The sequence below is a fragment of the Lactuca virosa genome, chromosome 4, assembly GCF_052849685.1.
Source record: "Lactuca virosa cultivar CGN04683 chromosome 4, Lactuca_virosa_CGN04683_v6, whole genome shotgun sequence".
NCBI lineage: Eukaryota > Viridiplantae > Streptophyta > Magnoliopsida > Asterales > Asteraceae > Lactuca > Lactuca virosa.
The window spans coordinates 500,491,610-500,506,650 of record NC_136429.1 but is presented as its reverse complement, the minus strand read 5'-3'; the positions used below and the strand labels follow the sequence as shown (position 1 = coordinate 500,506,650).

Genomic DNA, 15,041 nt, shown 5'->3' with positions numbered 1-15,041 from the left:
ACAACTCTCAAACATAAATCAACAAGATGATGTGTACGATCAAACCTTGACCTTCCCCCGATCCTATGAAGTACCTGAAACATTTAAATCCACAATTATAAGCCAAAGCTTAGTGAGTTCTCCCAAAATACCCACACAACAATACACGTAAAATGCATGCACATATGAGCCTTCAGTCGGTCTGGACCGCCTCACAAGGCATGCATGACGCCTAGAGCACTCTCCTGAGCCTACAAACTAACTAGAACGCTCCCTTGGGCTTACAGTCTGAATGGACTGCCTCAAATGGCCTACGATACACATACACCGTCGGGGTATCTTAGCCTACAACACAAAGCAGGACCACCTCAACCCAACAATAATATGTCGGCATATTTAAACAAGTAAACAATAAATATCAAACATAGGTAATCATACAAATCTACCAATCTAATAGATCACTACAACATATAAACATCCTACACACATGGATACATTATGCAGTACAAAGTATAGTAAGAAAACTCCCCTCCCAGTCTAGCAAATAAATAGTACAACACACACAGTCCAAGAACGGGTACTACGAGTCACCTATAAAACAATCAAGGAATTATTCTCATTCTATAGCCCAAAAACCTTTAATTTTACCAAAAGTCAACTTGATCAAAAGTCAAAGGTCAACGGTCAAAGTCAACAATCAAAAGTCCATTAGTCGGTCACCACGTCGTGACCAATCATTTGCCACATCGTTGTGACCTCACGACAGAACAGTCACGAGACCACCTAACGCCACATTATGGGAGCTAAACGTCCATGTTGTAGGAACTGTTTTAACCAGCTTAATGCATTAAGGTCTTAATCCTTCAAGCTATATATCCACACTTCCCAAAAGTCTTTCTCACACCCAATGATTCATAAAAATCGTTGATTTATAGATACGCATGTCCAATGTATATATTGAAATCAAGCTAGGTAAAAAATGATGAAAATGAGGTCAAAACCCCATGCAAGAAATCAAGACTCGATCATACTTCATATCTGGAACATATAAACACAAGGGGGCCTCAAGGATCCATAAATTTTCCAACTTTATGGATTCCAACCACAGAAACTAACCCAACCATGAAGAACAAATCATAAAAGCCTAGATCTAGAAGCATAACACATAAATATTGGAACTTGAGCACTCACAATTGTCGAGAATATGAGCTAGAATATGGAGGAGGAGCTTGCTTGTTGGATATACACTCAAGGACACCTTCTTCTCCTTTAAGCCACCAAAATCACCACAAAAGCTTCAAAAACTCAACAATGGGGGCTAAGGTTTTTTTAGGGTGAAAGGGAGGTAATGAAGGTTGAGGATGTGCAAACCTTATCCATCACATCCCTTAAATGGGCATTAAGGACCGAATAATTAGGGTTTTGCATGAAGGTGGTTGTCACACCATGGCCAATATCTTGCCACGTCGTGACACTCAAGAGGAATGTGTATTTCATCTGGTATCGCCACGTCGTGGTGCTATCATTACCACGTTGTGGCCGCCACACAAAAATCTCGTATTTAATCCTTAAATGCCCACAAACACAAAAGTAATTATACTTGGAACTTGGTGTTATATTTTAAATCTTTATATTAATTCCTTTTCTCAACATCGGTTTACACTCTTTCTTGATACTCCCCACTTACTTCTTCTAATGCCAATTAAAATAGATATCCTTTCTACTACTAAGTACAAAAAAGAAGAAGAATATAATTGCCATGTGAAAAATCAATTTGGCGATCTTAATTTCACTGAATATCGATTTTGCAATTTCAATTTCATTGATGGATGCGATTTGGATGGAGATGGAGATTTCAATTTCATAGAATATTGATTTCAATTTCAGATGAGAAAAACGATTTCACAAAGGGAGAAAAGAAGGTTACCGGTTGGAGATTTCTCTTTGGATGAGATCGACACGGGAATCATAAAGGAGTTGGAGGGGTAGCACTATAGGAGAAAGGCAGGAAGCAATGGAAGCAGAAGAAGCCAAGGGTTAAAAGTGGGAATGTATTCCAAATTTATCAGTCGGTGTATTATTTTGTCGGACTCGGTAAGAGGTTAGCCAATCGGCTAAGAGGCTAAACATGTTGAAATCAAACAACGTTACTGGACCGAGTAAGAGGTAATATTATGACTTTTTACTTAATTCATAGTCCAATTTATAAAATTCTTACTATTTAGTCATCTAAGTTTCATACGTGATAATTAAGCACCTACATTTTTTTTTTGCATTGTAGCTAGCTATAGTAGATATAATAGGTTAGAAGCTTACATGTCATGCTACCTATGCAATTCTGATCCCATATTTATTCACGTGGTGCTAACATGACCTCTACATGGATTTTTAGAAAAAGATATATTTTTTCTTAAAAAAATAATTATCTCTCTCACTCTCTCTCTCATATGATGATCAAAAATAATTAATCAAATCTCACTTTCTCATTCATATCTTAATGACATCTCATATATTCTTTTTTCTCTTAGCTCAACATGCTCTTTTTTTCAAAGTTTGTATTGGAAAATGTCATCGAATGAGAGGATCTTGCTCCTTAACGAAGTCTTTCTCACAAATTGAGTTTCGTAGCTTGCTAAAAAAAGAGGATAATTTTGTTATACCAATATGAAATCTCCTACACTAAACAGTAATGATCACAATTATTGATTAAGCTATCAAAGATTCCAATTACATGATGCCATAGATACGAATATATATGATTAGTTTAATCATGAATTTAAAATGGTAAATTACCAATTAATAGAACAGATTTTAGAACCATTTCCATATTATCAAGTCTTTGAGGGTGATGAATGAAGCCAAGGGACTAATACTTGCCACTACACTTTCGTACTAATTTTTACCATTTAATAGACCAAAAAGCAGGGCATGATGCGAAGTCACCTAACATGTATAATATGTGCTGATATCACTTATTTTATACATATATTTTATGCAATATCTTAATGATTTAAGCTGTATTTTGATGCATTTGAAAATATAAGATACTTATAATGCTTGAGATTATTATTTTGCAGATAGGTAATTTCGTTGAGCATAAAGGAAGAAAAATGGAGCTCGAAACTGAGAATGAATGATAGAAACTAACAAAGCAAATCAAGCAGCTATGTGCAATGTGCATATTCCATATGCGGCGCGTTGATCACATTAATTTGTGGTATACGTCGAATCTTGAAGATTCTTGCAGAAGTATTGGAGAACACGATGCGACCAACAACATTACACATCATGTTTACTGTCGGTTTAGAAAATTTATAAATTTCATTTTCCCTTTAACCGAAGGGGATATCTCATATTATACACTAAAAATACAATCATAGGTGTCATTTTGAGAGAACTAAAGGCAATTTGAAGGCCGGATGGGTAACTAGGAGCAGGAATCTTAAGGATCGAGAGCAAAATCATTATGGATTCATTTGGTTTGCTTTACTATCTATATTTAGCACACTATTATGAATTCTTTTTGTTCTCGTTTATGATTTTAGGCTAAAAAAACCTTTTTATTTTTGTTTAGATGTAGATGAACTCTTACATTTATGGTTTGAATTCTACGTGGATATTATTAGTTATTTAATTCATTGTGTTTGTTTGATGAAAGATCTATATGTGTTAAAGTTTTCTATCTTTATAGCTTATTGCCGAGTAAATATATTCTAAAGGATCAATCTTATTGTGTTTACTTGAATCATAGTTGATCATGACCATTGACAATTATGACTAATTGGTATAGATGACCATTTTGTGTATTAATTAATTTTCATGACCATTGAGATCAATAAAGATCAAATCTTGTATAATACAAACTAAAGACTGATAATCGGGATAGTTAATTACATAACCATTGCCATTAAAGTTCCTTAGAATCATTAGGGTTATAATCGAACCAAGAAGCTTAACCAAATTAGGAATTGTTAGATGATGATTAATATCAATTACATAAATAGAAGTTAACCATATATGAAGGGTGTAATCGAATCTAAGTAAAAAAATATATATATTTATCTATTTCTGAATCATTTTTCTTTAGCTTTTATTTTCTTTATGTTTCTTTGTTAATTAAATTCCCCTTTTTACTTTTTTTTTGTCTTTAGTACTGATAATCAAATTTTCGAAACTGAATCATACCCGTTCTCCTAGATTTCGGCAATCCGGTCTTACCAAAGCTATGTTGTCATACGATTTGGTACATAGTTGTGTAATACTCCCCAATTTTGGTAAAACCTTTTATAAATTTAAGAATGGATTTTACACATCACCTGCAACAACAAAGGCTATATACTTAATTGAAACCAGGTAAATCCTCATAAATGTTTGTTTTTAGCTTGAAAATATATTCCTTTTTCACCCTAAAACCTGCAAAATTGTACATATAAAAATCAATTCATATAACATGAGCTAATATTTTGGGGTTTACTAAAACAGGGTTCTATTTTCATATATTTTGTGTTACTTTAGTTTAAGGAGGGGATTTTAGTTTGGTTTGGTTCTAAGTGGCCATTCAATGTGGTCTTGTGTCTTATCAGAGTGAGTTAGGGATTTTTTACGATATGATATAGGTAAACACCAACGATGATTGTTTCGCTAAAGAAGTAGATGGAGGGAGTGGTGGGAGATAAAAGGAGTAGTGGTCAAGAGAAAAGACTAAATAAAGAAAAGAGACAGACAGAGAGTGTACCTGATTCCAATGGTTGTGGTGACTTTTGAGAACAAAATAGTGTGACATACAAAAACTTTGGGAAAATACCGCTAATAGACAAAAAAAGGGGGCCAATTTCAAAATTTAGTCATAAAAAATGACTTTTCCACTTATAGACACGCATTCCGCGGAGGGCCCTCTGCGGACCTCCGCGGATCGATATTACCTCTGCGGAGAGGGGTATTTTTGTCATTTGCCCGTCTTCTTTTTGACAAAATCGGACCCTCCTCTTTGGTCCCCCCACTGGTCCCCCGATTCCTCTTTGACAAAGACGGTTCTCCGCATTGACTTACCACCAAAGATTCCGGCGACACCGAAGATTCCGGCGACCACGATAGCAAACGACGTCATTTTCCGACGTCCAAACCGGCGACCAGGACTTCGATTACGACGTCATTCCGGCAGTAATGGAGGACAATCTCCCCAATATTTTGAGCGACGGTTTAGGATCCCGGGTATTTCTAACATTCCTTTCTTTGGATTAATGTTGTATATGTATGAAATTTGTTGAAAACCGATTATATTAAGTGGATAGCAAAAAATGGAGTTCGACAGGTGGGTTCCGGAATGGTGATGATCCATTCCGCGGAGGTGTATGTCTCTCCGCGGAGGGTTATATCAGTCCGCAGAGCACCCTCCGCGGAGTGAAGTATGCTGTTTAAAAAATCGGATTTGGTCTATCCGCGGAGGTGTTGGTCTATCCGCAGAGCCTTCTCCGCGGAATGACCTAAAGCCTCCGCGGAATGACCTTAAACATAATTTCCTAATTTTTTTTCATGTCCTTTTATATTAAATTAAATCTTATGTTTTGCAGCATTTAGATCTCAATCAAAAAGCGGATTTAACTTTAAAAGGTGTGGTGGGTACTATCATTAAAGATTATTTTCTGCGGCTAACACAATCACAACGACAATTATTCGAAGCTTCGCCGTTTGGAATATTCTTAGGAATGCATATCCCACATGGTGATCCGTTACTTGTGCATTTGATGATGTTGCACGAAGTAAGGTCTCAAGAAGTATTTGAAATGGGGAGGTTTTTTTTTATATACAAGGGATGCATTTGGATTTTGGTGAAACGGAATATATTCTCATTTGTGGTTTAAAAGTTGGTCCTTATGTGGATTTACTCCACGATGAAAAAGGCCGGTCAAATTCAAGTCTTCGTGCTCGGTTGTTCCCAGACATTTCTGATGCGCGTATGCGGTTGAAAGATTTGGAAGACTTCATTATGTCTCCAAAATATTTGGCAGTTCAAGATGAAGATGCTGTGATGCTTATCCAGCTTGTTTTTGTGTTGAAGGGACTCCACGGACGGGACGTTAAAACGTGCATTCCCGCTTCAATATACAAGCTTGCTGATAATAGAGATGATTGGAACATGTATTACATTTAAATATTGTGTAAAAATAGAATACAATAATAATAACTATAATATACAATATGAAAATTGCAGGTTTGCATGGGGTACGTATTTTTGGAGGTATACTTCGCGGATGATGCATGGAATGTTTAAGAAAATAGTAGAATTTAGACAATTCAAGGAGGCCAATCCCGAATCCAAGAAAATACACAAGTATATCGTTCCTGGTTTTATGCTGCCGTTTAAGGTTATTTTCTAATAAATTTAATTACTTATCATTGTTTTGTTTTTATACGATAATAACATTGAACTTCGATTTGTACTATAAAATATAATAGCATGATACTTAAATTTTCTTTCTATAGATCTGGATTTTGGAGACGTTCCCCGAGGCAACCAAATTTTATGTACGCATCCCGACATAATTGCTGCGGATGAGGTCGTGGAGAAGTAAAACACCGTTATCTTGGGATAACTGTCGTCGAATAATCAACGTGCTTGTGGTATGCTTTTTATATTAAGGATTATTTATACTTACAAATTCCAACGTATTTTCATTTTAAACTAACAATTTGATTTTAATTTTTGTAGCCTAACAACGTACCTATTCCAGTCGTGGCAGATGGGACGGAGCTGATGTTGCCGTTTTATGTTCGCAATGTCAATTGGACTCTTAACCATGAAGAGTCTCCTCCACCGACACATAGTCCGGTCCGAAATAGTCCACCTGTTGTTGCCTCGCCTCCTCGAAGAACTATGTACAAGTCGGATACATGTTCGACTGAATCTGCCACAAATGCTTCTTCCTCGCAACATCCTGAAATAGAAACAACTTATACGTCAAGCGACACATCAACGAGGGTCGTAAAGAAGAAGAAGAGTAGCACAAAGGCATTAGTGAAGCGTCTACTAGGTGTTGTGGCTGAGTTATCATCTAAAGTACATCGTGTATTACATTAAAAAGATGAGCCAAACAAACGGTTTGTAGAGGAGGAGGAGGAGGAGGAGGAGATGATAAATAAAGAGGATGAAGAACCATATTACCATGATACACAGTTCGACTATGGTGGTTTGGAGGAGAAAGTTGCACCTACACCTACACATGGTGAGCCGTCACAAGACGTGACTGAACATGACACAAAAATAGTGACTCCTATTGGTAGGCCGCAACGAAAGAGGGCTGTTGCATGGTATCAGCGGACTCCGTTCACAGTGGTAAAAAACTCATATTTTAAATTTGGTATATTTCTAAAATATTACATTTTTGACATGTTGATTTTTTAGATGCAATCGACAGCAAAATTGAAGAAAATCAGCAAGACAAGAAAGAAAAAAATAGAGGAGAGTCCTAAAAAAAACAAATGAGGACATTGTCAATGCAGAGAGTAGTGACGTTTCAAACCATCTCTTGTTGGACAGTATTTATAGTAATAGTCCGATGAGTTTTTGGAAAGAATGGAGTGTGCTCTCTTCCAAACTCATCACTAAACATAGGCTGCATATTCTCCCACTAGATATGGATTTTTGGTCGAGGTTACTTTCTGTTACTGAAAAAGGGTGGTTACTTTCTTCGGTAACATTCCTTTAATTAAAATTTTAACTATTTTTTTAGACTAGAATTTATATAAATAATTCTAACATTTTTATCTTAAAATGTACAGCATATTGCGATATGGAGTTCCTTGTTGATGGAAAGGCGGCCGGCGAACGCTAGGTGGACGATATTTCCACAAGAAATCAATTTGGAACCCGGAAAATCATTATTTTTAAGGAATGTAGCAAATGGTTTTGGAGGTTGTCCTAAATGGAAGGATGTGGATATGGTTAGTTAACTTTAATAATTATTATTTTATAAATATAATATTACTGAAATTACGAGTATTTAATTTATATTATTTTTTGCAGGTTCTATTCGTAATAAATGTTATTAGTGCCCATTGGTTTATGGCGGTGCTACATTTAGATACCTGGAAAGTAGAAATTTATGATTCAGCACGAATTGCGGGTTACTTCTCAAAGTACTTAACTGGTGGAGAATTCACAAGTTTTGGAGATAGTATTATCTCAGAGTTAGATGTCATTGAGTACTGGAACCATTTCCCCGTTGGACACAAAGACAAAGCAAAGCTGGAGTTTGTTGATGTTGTAGATGTGCCACAACAAGAATATAGTCTTGACAAAGGGGATTGTGGAGTATTTGTATGCATGTTTATGGAAATGATTGTTTCGGGGGTACCAGTGAAGATTTCTACGGCACGTAGAGATGCGGGATTTCTCTACAGAAATAAGATGGCAAATGTTATTTGGGATACTATATAGGCCTAACTATATAAGTTGATATTAGGAACTTTGTATATATATATAATAATATTAAATACTTGTTTCTAGTATGTAATTCAGCAACAAATGTTACGAAACCATACAATCAAACACAATAAACATTACAAATAACATAAAAACATTACAAAAGAGTCGTCTACATGCAAAAGGTTTCTTACGACTAACAAACATTACATAAAACATGGGAAATAAAACAGTCGTCTACATGAAAAAAGGTTTATCTTTTACCAGATTCCAAACGTCCGTATACTCGAAATCAGTTCCATCAAACTCGCACAAGTAATATCCATTCACGTCTTGAAGAAGTTCTTCATCATCTGCTTGAGAGCGTCGCATTTTCTCATGATTGTAGCATCGATTGAACCATGTGACTTTAAACTTTAAATCAATCCATTTACTAACAATATCAGGTTTTAGTCGTTCTTGTCCTTGTCCGACCTGATAGTTGAACAAAGCTATTAGGCGGGACCATTCATCACCTACAAGGCAATGAGGGGGAGCCACTACTGGTAGACCCTCGTAAATGGTAATCCAGCATTGTGTTAGGACCAACAACTCTGTTGTCGTCCATGGAGATGTACCATTTGTTGGAGAGGCTGCATTAGATGGATTTGTTGCATTCAATGAACTTGGTACATTGGACGCCATTTTGTAAATTGATCTCTATTATCAATTAAAGATTTGAATTTCGTATAGATACTACGTTTAATATATATATATATATATATATATATATATATATATATATATATATATATATATATATATATATATATATATAAAGTTTCTCTACGCGGACTGACAGTTCAGTAACGCAGACTGGTAACGCGGACTGACAAGGTTTACTGTGTATAAAAAGTTTCTCTACGCGGACTGACAAGTCAGTTTCTCTACCGAGTTTTTTCCATAATCTGCAAAGAACCAATCCAAACACCTTCACGTACATTACGAAAGATCAGTACAATCGTTTCAAAATTTGTTTTGTGCCATTGGGATGTGTGGTATGTAATCCGTTATAATAAATCATTTAATTACCTTAGGTTGTTATATACCTAATATTCTTATCTTCACTTGCAGATTCGTACGTTTGTCACGTCTATGATACCAATCATATTTGTTGATCATGTACCTCTAATTGGGACGTACGTAACATCCATGTACATTGCGGTTGCTTTAGATGGAAATCATCAACCCCTTCTCATAGCGTTTGCTTTGGGAACCATAAACTGTGACGATTCATGGTTATGGTTCATGAGGAGGCTTAAAGAATGTTTAGGTGACAATACAGAAGTTGGTTTCATAAGCCATATGTCTGATTCCATAGACTTTGCAGTTCAAAGAGTCTACCCTAATTCATATCATGGCTATTGTTGTAAAAATATAGCCGAGAAAATACGCGCTTCCACCGCGTGGAATACAGTGGTAGAGCAGTTGTTCTGGAAGACTTGTAAAGCGTATAATATGTCTGATTTTTATGCATGTTTGAACAACTTACAAAATTAGGTTAATGGGAATCATCTTCATTGGCTTGACAATATTCCCATTGCAAAATGGGTACGGGCTTTTTTTCCTAGAGTACGTTTCAATATTAAATTCATTGACATTCCCGACGTTGTCAATTGGTTTAGAAGAAACATGCATGAGTTTCCAATAACAACAATCATTGAAATGGTCCATGACTCGATGCAAGCAGTGTATCTTCAACGTGCTGCTTTTGGAGGTAATTATAAGTTAGGACATAACTTAAATGGTCAATTGATATGTTATTATACGTTATGCCATCATAATTTTTGTTTATTCATTCAGTACATTTCATAGGCGATTTTCTTGGTCTTTTAACGCCTTATGCACTTAAGGTGATTCATAAAAGATTTATGCACTCGGATGGTTGTAGGATTAGGCATATTGTTAGCGACAAATATGAAGTGAGTAAGTATTCAACAACCGAATCTGTGCAATTAGATCGTGGTATTTGTAGTTGCGGTAAAAATCAAAAATGTGGTATACCTTGTGAGCATGCTATAGCTTCACTACAAAGGCTTGAAATTGCAGAAATCCATAGAATGGCAAATTTAAAGTTAAGCACCACGGTGTATCGAAATGGTTATCAAACTGAGACGGTCAATCCTATTCCAACCCGCAGGCATTGGGAAATACCAGTTGAAAGTGTTGTCGTCTTACCTCCACGACAATTCAGTTGAACTATATTAATTTGTATTCAGTTGTATGTTAACCGTAGTTGTAATGGTCTGTTGGCGTTGTTTAGTTTTTAATAATAAATATTTACCTTTTAATAAAAAATGTTTACCTTTAAATAAATAAAGTATGGATGACAACGACTAGACAAACAACTCTGCGGACTGACAAACATTATTGCGAACTGACAAACACCTCTCTGCGGATGACAACGACTAGACAAACAACTCTGCGGACTTACAAACACCTCTCTGTGGAGTTGAAGGGACTATATATAGTCATGGATGGTCGTTGGATTTTTGGTATAGAGTTATAAATATTTTATAAATTTACAAATGAGTTCATCTTCAAGTTTGTATATTTGCTCGTGCAATGAAGTTGATTGTTTCTATTGTGATCCGATCGACCCTTTTCTTGCCCCATCACCAAATTTAAAAGACGGGTATATGTCTGAGGATACTTTGCAACAACTACAATGGGCTGAAGAACAACAAAAAAAGATAAAGCGTCATCTCGAGCTCTCACTGAACGTCGTGACCTCATTGCGGTGGAGTGCAAAGAGGTTGAGGAAAGGATGGCGAATACTAAACAAGAAATCAAAGATCATGAGGATTGGATAAAAACAGCTAAGAAGAATATCAAACTGTCTGAAAAATGGCTAGCTGGCAAGGATGCGGAAATGATAGAACTTGGGAGGCAACAGGACCGTATGGAAGATAAAATACGAATTAGGGACGACTACATAACAATGGAGAAAGAAAAGTATCCTTTGCAATTCCCTTAAGTTAATTAATTATTGTTGTTGTACGTGTGCAATTCCCTTAAGTTAATTACTGTTGTTGTACGTTTGCTATATATGTTTCTGGTTTGTTGAATGTATTATCTTCGTTTTTTAGTTAGTATTCTAAAACAAAACATAAATTGATATCCTCTAAAACAAAACATAAATTGATAATCATAATATTATCAATCATCTTTAAAATAAACAAACCATTTCAAAGTACACAAATTAATATCCTCTAAAACAAAACATAATTAATAATAAATACACCATCAATCATTCAAATCAAACGTTGAACAATAGTCTTCTCTCTGCGTCCCACTCGTCCAGCGCGTCTCTTGTGTCCCGTGCGTCTCTACCGTCTCTTGCGTCATTTGTGTCCCTTTCCCTTTCCCTTTTGTGTTACTACATGATGGCGCACTATTTGTTCTAGCCTTTTTTGGTTTCATTGGGACCAATGCCGGACAAGTCGCTGCATTATGTGTTGTACTATCACATCTACTACACCTTCTTACTATAGGTTCCTCACTTGTGACGGGATACGATTTCTATTTCTTGGTCTACCAGCCTGACGTGTATCCATTATCGGGGGTTTAACAACCATCATCTCAGAAGGAATCTCCCAATCACACGGTTCTGGAAGGGGGTAAACCGGCTCCTCATACGTACTCCGGTACGTTTCCATTTTGTAAGCATCTATAGCCAAATGTCCGAAGTTAGTTTTTTTCAAGTGCTTTAAGACCATTATGACATGACCACAAGGCAACCCAGTTCCTTCCCAATATTTGCATGTACAAGTCTCTTGCCTCAGATCAACTATGCCACCATGTTTGAAATCATGCACTTGATATATTGCATCTGAAACACCATAAACGGACCATCCTGTCGTACGCTCTTCATTTTTAGTAACTACTTTTTCAGCCCACTCGGTTAGCACTGTTGAACGTTTCCCTGTAAAGAATATATATATAATTAAATTATTATTAGAGATAATTAAAGTCTAAATTAATTTCATACCTCCATCGATGCGACGCTTGTTACACCATTCCTGAGAAAGACGACGGAAGAACTCAAGAAGGGGTATTATAGGCATCTTCCTTGCATCTACAGATAAAGCGTTCATGGACTCTGCACTGTTGGAGGTCATGTAATCGTACCGTTTCGACGGGGAATATGCTCTAGTCCATTTAGCACGCGGAATTTCACTTAGATACGCCGCTACTTGCGGCCTAGTAGAACTAAATCTAGACCACAATTCTTCAAAAACATTTCTTTTGTAAGCTTTCACAAGCCTCCAAAACAACACTTTTGTTTTGTCATTTTTCCCAAACTTGTGTACTATGTTTCCTAGTAGATGAAAAGCACACACGCCATGATGAGCTTGAGGGAAGACATTTTCAATACTAACCCGAATTGCATCGGCCCGATCAGTTACAAAAGTCAATTCTTGACAATCACCAACACATTCATACAACTTTTCAAGAAACCATGTCCAAGTAAGACCACTCTCTTTTTTGCATATTCCGTGCGCAAGGGGCACTATCTGGTTGTTCCCATCCATAGCTACTGCATGCAATATGGTTCCCTTAAAATCACCCTTCAAATGCGCACCATCCATAATTATAACTTTACGACAAAAACGTTTGAACGCTCGTATCTTCAATATATTAAAATGGAACACATAAACACTCTACAATTTTTTACAAATAATTATATATTAAATAACAAGTTTTTGTATTTACCGTGCTCCCAATGGCATAAAAACAACACTTGAAACAATCTTCAGAATCTGTTTGTATATACGCCACTGTACCGGGATTATGCCTCTTAAAATTGTGAAAATAGATAGGAAGTTTGGAAAAACATTCTTCAGAGGATCCCAACAACAATTCCATAGCATATTGTTTTGCACGCCAAGCTTGTTTGTAATTTACATTAATTTCCAGCAAAGCATTTAAATCCCTTGATATTTCATTAGGCCTCTAAACCTTGGAACGAGTTTTTCCCATAATCTCATGCAATATAGTACCCATGACTTTTTTATTAGCATGCTTATGATTAGGGTGTATCTGTAATGACGAACATCTGTGCACGTTGTTGAAACTCCTGATTTCAAATTCGTCAGTGGGAACAATGCGTTTTGCATATAAACGCCAACTACAGTTCTCAATTTCACAATATACCTCATAACGATTTTTGTTAGAATGTTTGGTCTTAAACTGAAACTTTTCTCTGGTAGCTTTAAGAGTCAAAGCAAATATTAGTTGTTGTTTGTTATCATACGTTTGACGAACAAACATATCATCATTTGGACCTAAACTATGAAATGGTCCGGGTTCAACAATAGGATCAGGACAATCAGGTATGGGAGGCATACCATAAAATATGTCTGAAGCTTTTTTCCCGTGTGTGAACTCATCTTCTGACCAGCCTTCATTTGAATCTTCACCATCTGACAAAGTTTTGTCACCCAGTCTTCCAAACTCATATAAATTTTCTTCTTCCACTGTATTCACTGCAACAGTTTCTTGTTCTGGACACTCTTCAATATTATCAGATACAATGTTTTCAACATTATCAGATACAATGTTTTCAACATTGTATGGTACAATCTTCTCAACCGCTTCTGTCGGTTCGACCCATCCCTCAAACACCTCCAAATACAAATGCACAATCTCCTTCGTTTCAGAAATTACATTTCTGAGTTGATGAACATCTGCTTCGTCTACAATATTCATAACATACCCATGAACCGGGTGTTGAAATGACAATGATATATTACTATGGAACAAATTAGCCTTACTTTTGACCAAATCAAACAATATTCGACGATCAAAGTTTGGCGGAAGCAGTATACCTAAGTTGTTAAACTTAGGTCTAACGTAGGTGTTAACCCCATTACTTATCTGCCAAAAAACCCCGGTACATAGAATAACAAAACTCATCTTTCTTTTGGAAAATAAATTAGTAACACTAGACAAATTTGATCGCAAATGGAGATAAGAAAATGAAAAAACAACATTTGTATCAAAAAATCCGTCAAAAAACGTTCCAACCATTCATTCCGCGGAGTCATTAATCTCTCCGCGGAGCTCCTCGCCACTGGCTCTGCGGAGGGATTAAAACCTCTGCCAACCATCCCCTCCGCGGAGGGGTTAATGTCTCCGCAGAGGACCCCGCGGAGCAATTTTGTAAACAATAAAAAATTGTCACTTTATTAGATTCCGCGGTGGAAACAACGCTCCGCGGAGGTCCGCAGAGGGTCCTCCGCGGAATGCGTGTCTATAGCCGGAAAAGTCATTTTTTATGACTAAATTTTGAAATTGGCCCCCTTTTTTGTCTATTAGCGGTATTTTCCCAAAAACTTTTGTTTGTGGTTGGTTGATGGAGGTGGTGGTCAGCACATTGGTGAGGCACTGAGGGAAAGTGGGTACCTCATAGTCGGCGGTTGTGGTGAGGTTACCCAGTGGCTTGTATGTGTGTGTGTGTCGAGACACAAGAAAAACTACATATAGGCTCAACGTAAGTAGGGAAACAAAAAAACTAGGCTTAGGAGGTAATAAGGAGGAAATGAGAAAAATTTGAAATTTTAATAGCTTAATTATCATGATTTATATTTAGATGATT

At 36.5% G+C, this 15,041-nt stretch overlaps 2 protein-coding genes across 2 annotated transcripts; both read left to right on the top strand.

Annotated features, from left to right (window-relative positions):
• Window positions 1-7,613: 7,613 nt before the first annotated feature.
• LOC145107005 (uncharacterized) lies at window positions 7,614-8,416 on the top strand. The gene is made up of 3 exons (XM_079043900.1): window positions 7,614-7,670; window positions 7,759-7,920; window positions 8,003-8,416. Exons 1-3 carry the CDS (start codon window positions 7,614-7,616, stop codon window positions 8,414-8,416), a joined length of 633 nt encoding a protein of 210 aa, XP_078900026.1.
• Window positions 8,417-9,592: 1,176 nt separating this feature from the next.
• Window positions 9,593-10,638, top strand: LOC145107004 (uncharacterized). Its single transcript, XM_079043899.1, has 3 exons — window positions 9,593-9,859; window positions 9,941-10,157; window positions 10,244-10,638. Exons 1-3 carry the CDS (start codon window positions 9,593-9,595, stop codon window positions 10,636-10,638), a joined length of 879 nt encoding a protein of 292 aa, XP_078900025.1.
• The last annotated feature ends 4,403 nt before the right edge of the window (window positions 10,639-15,041 follow it).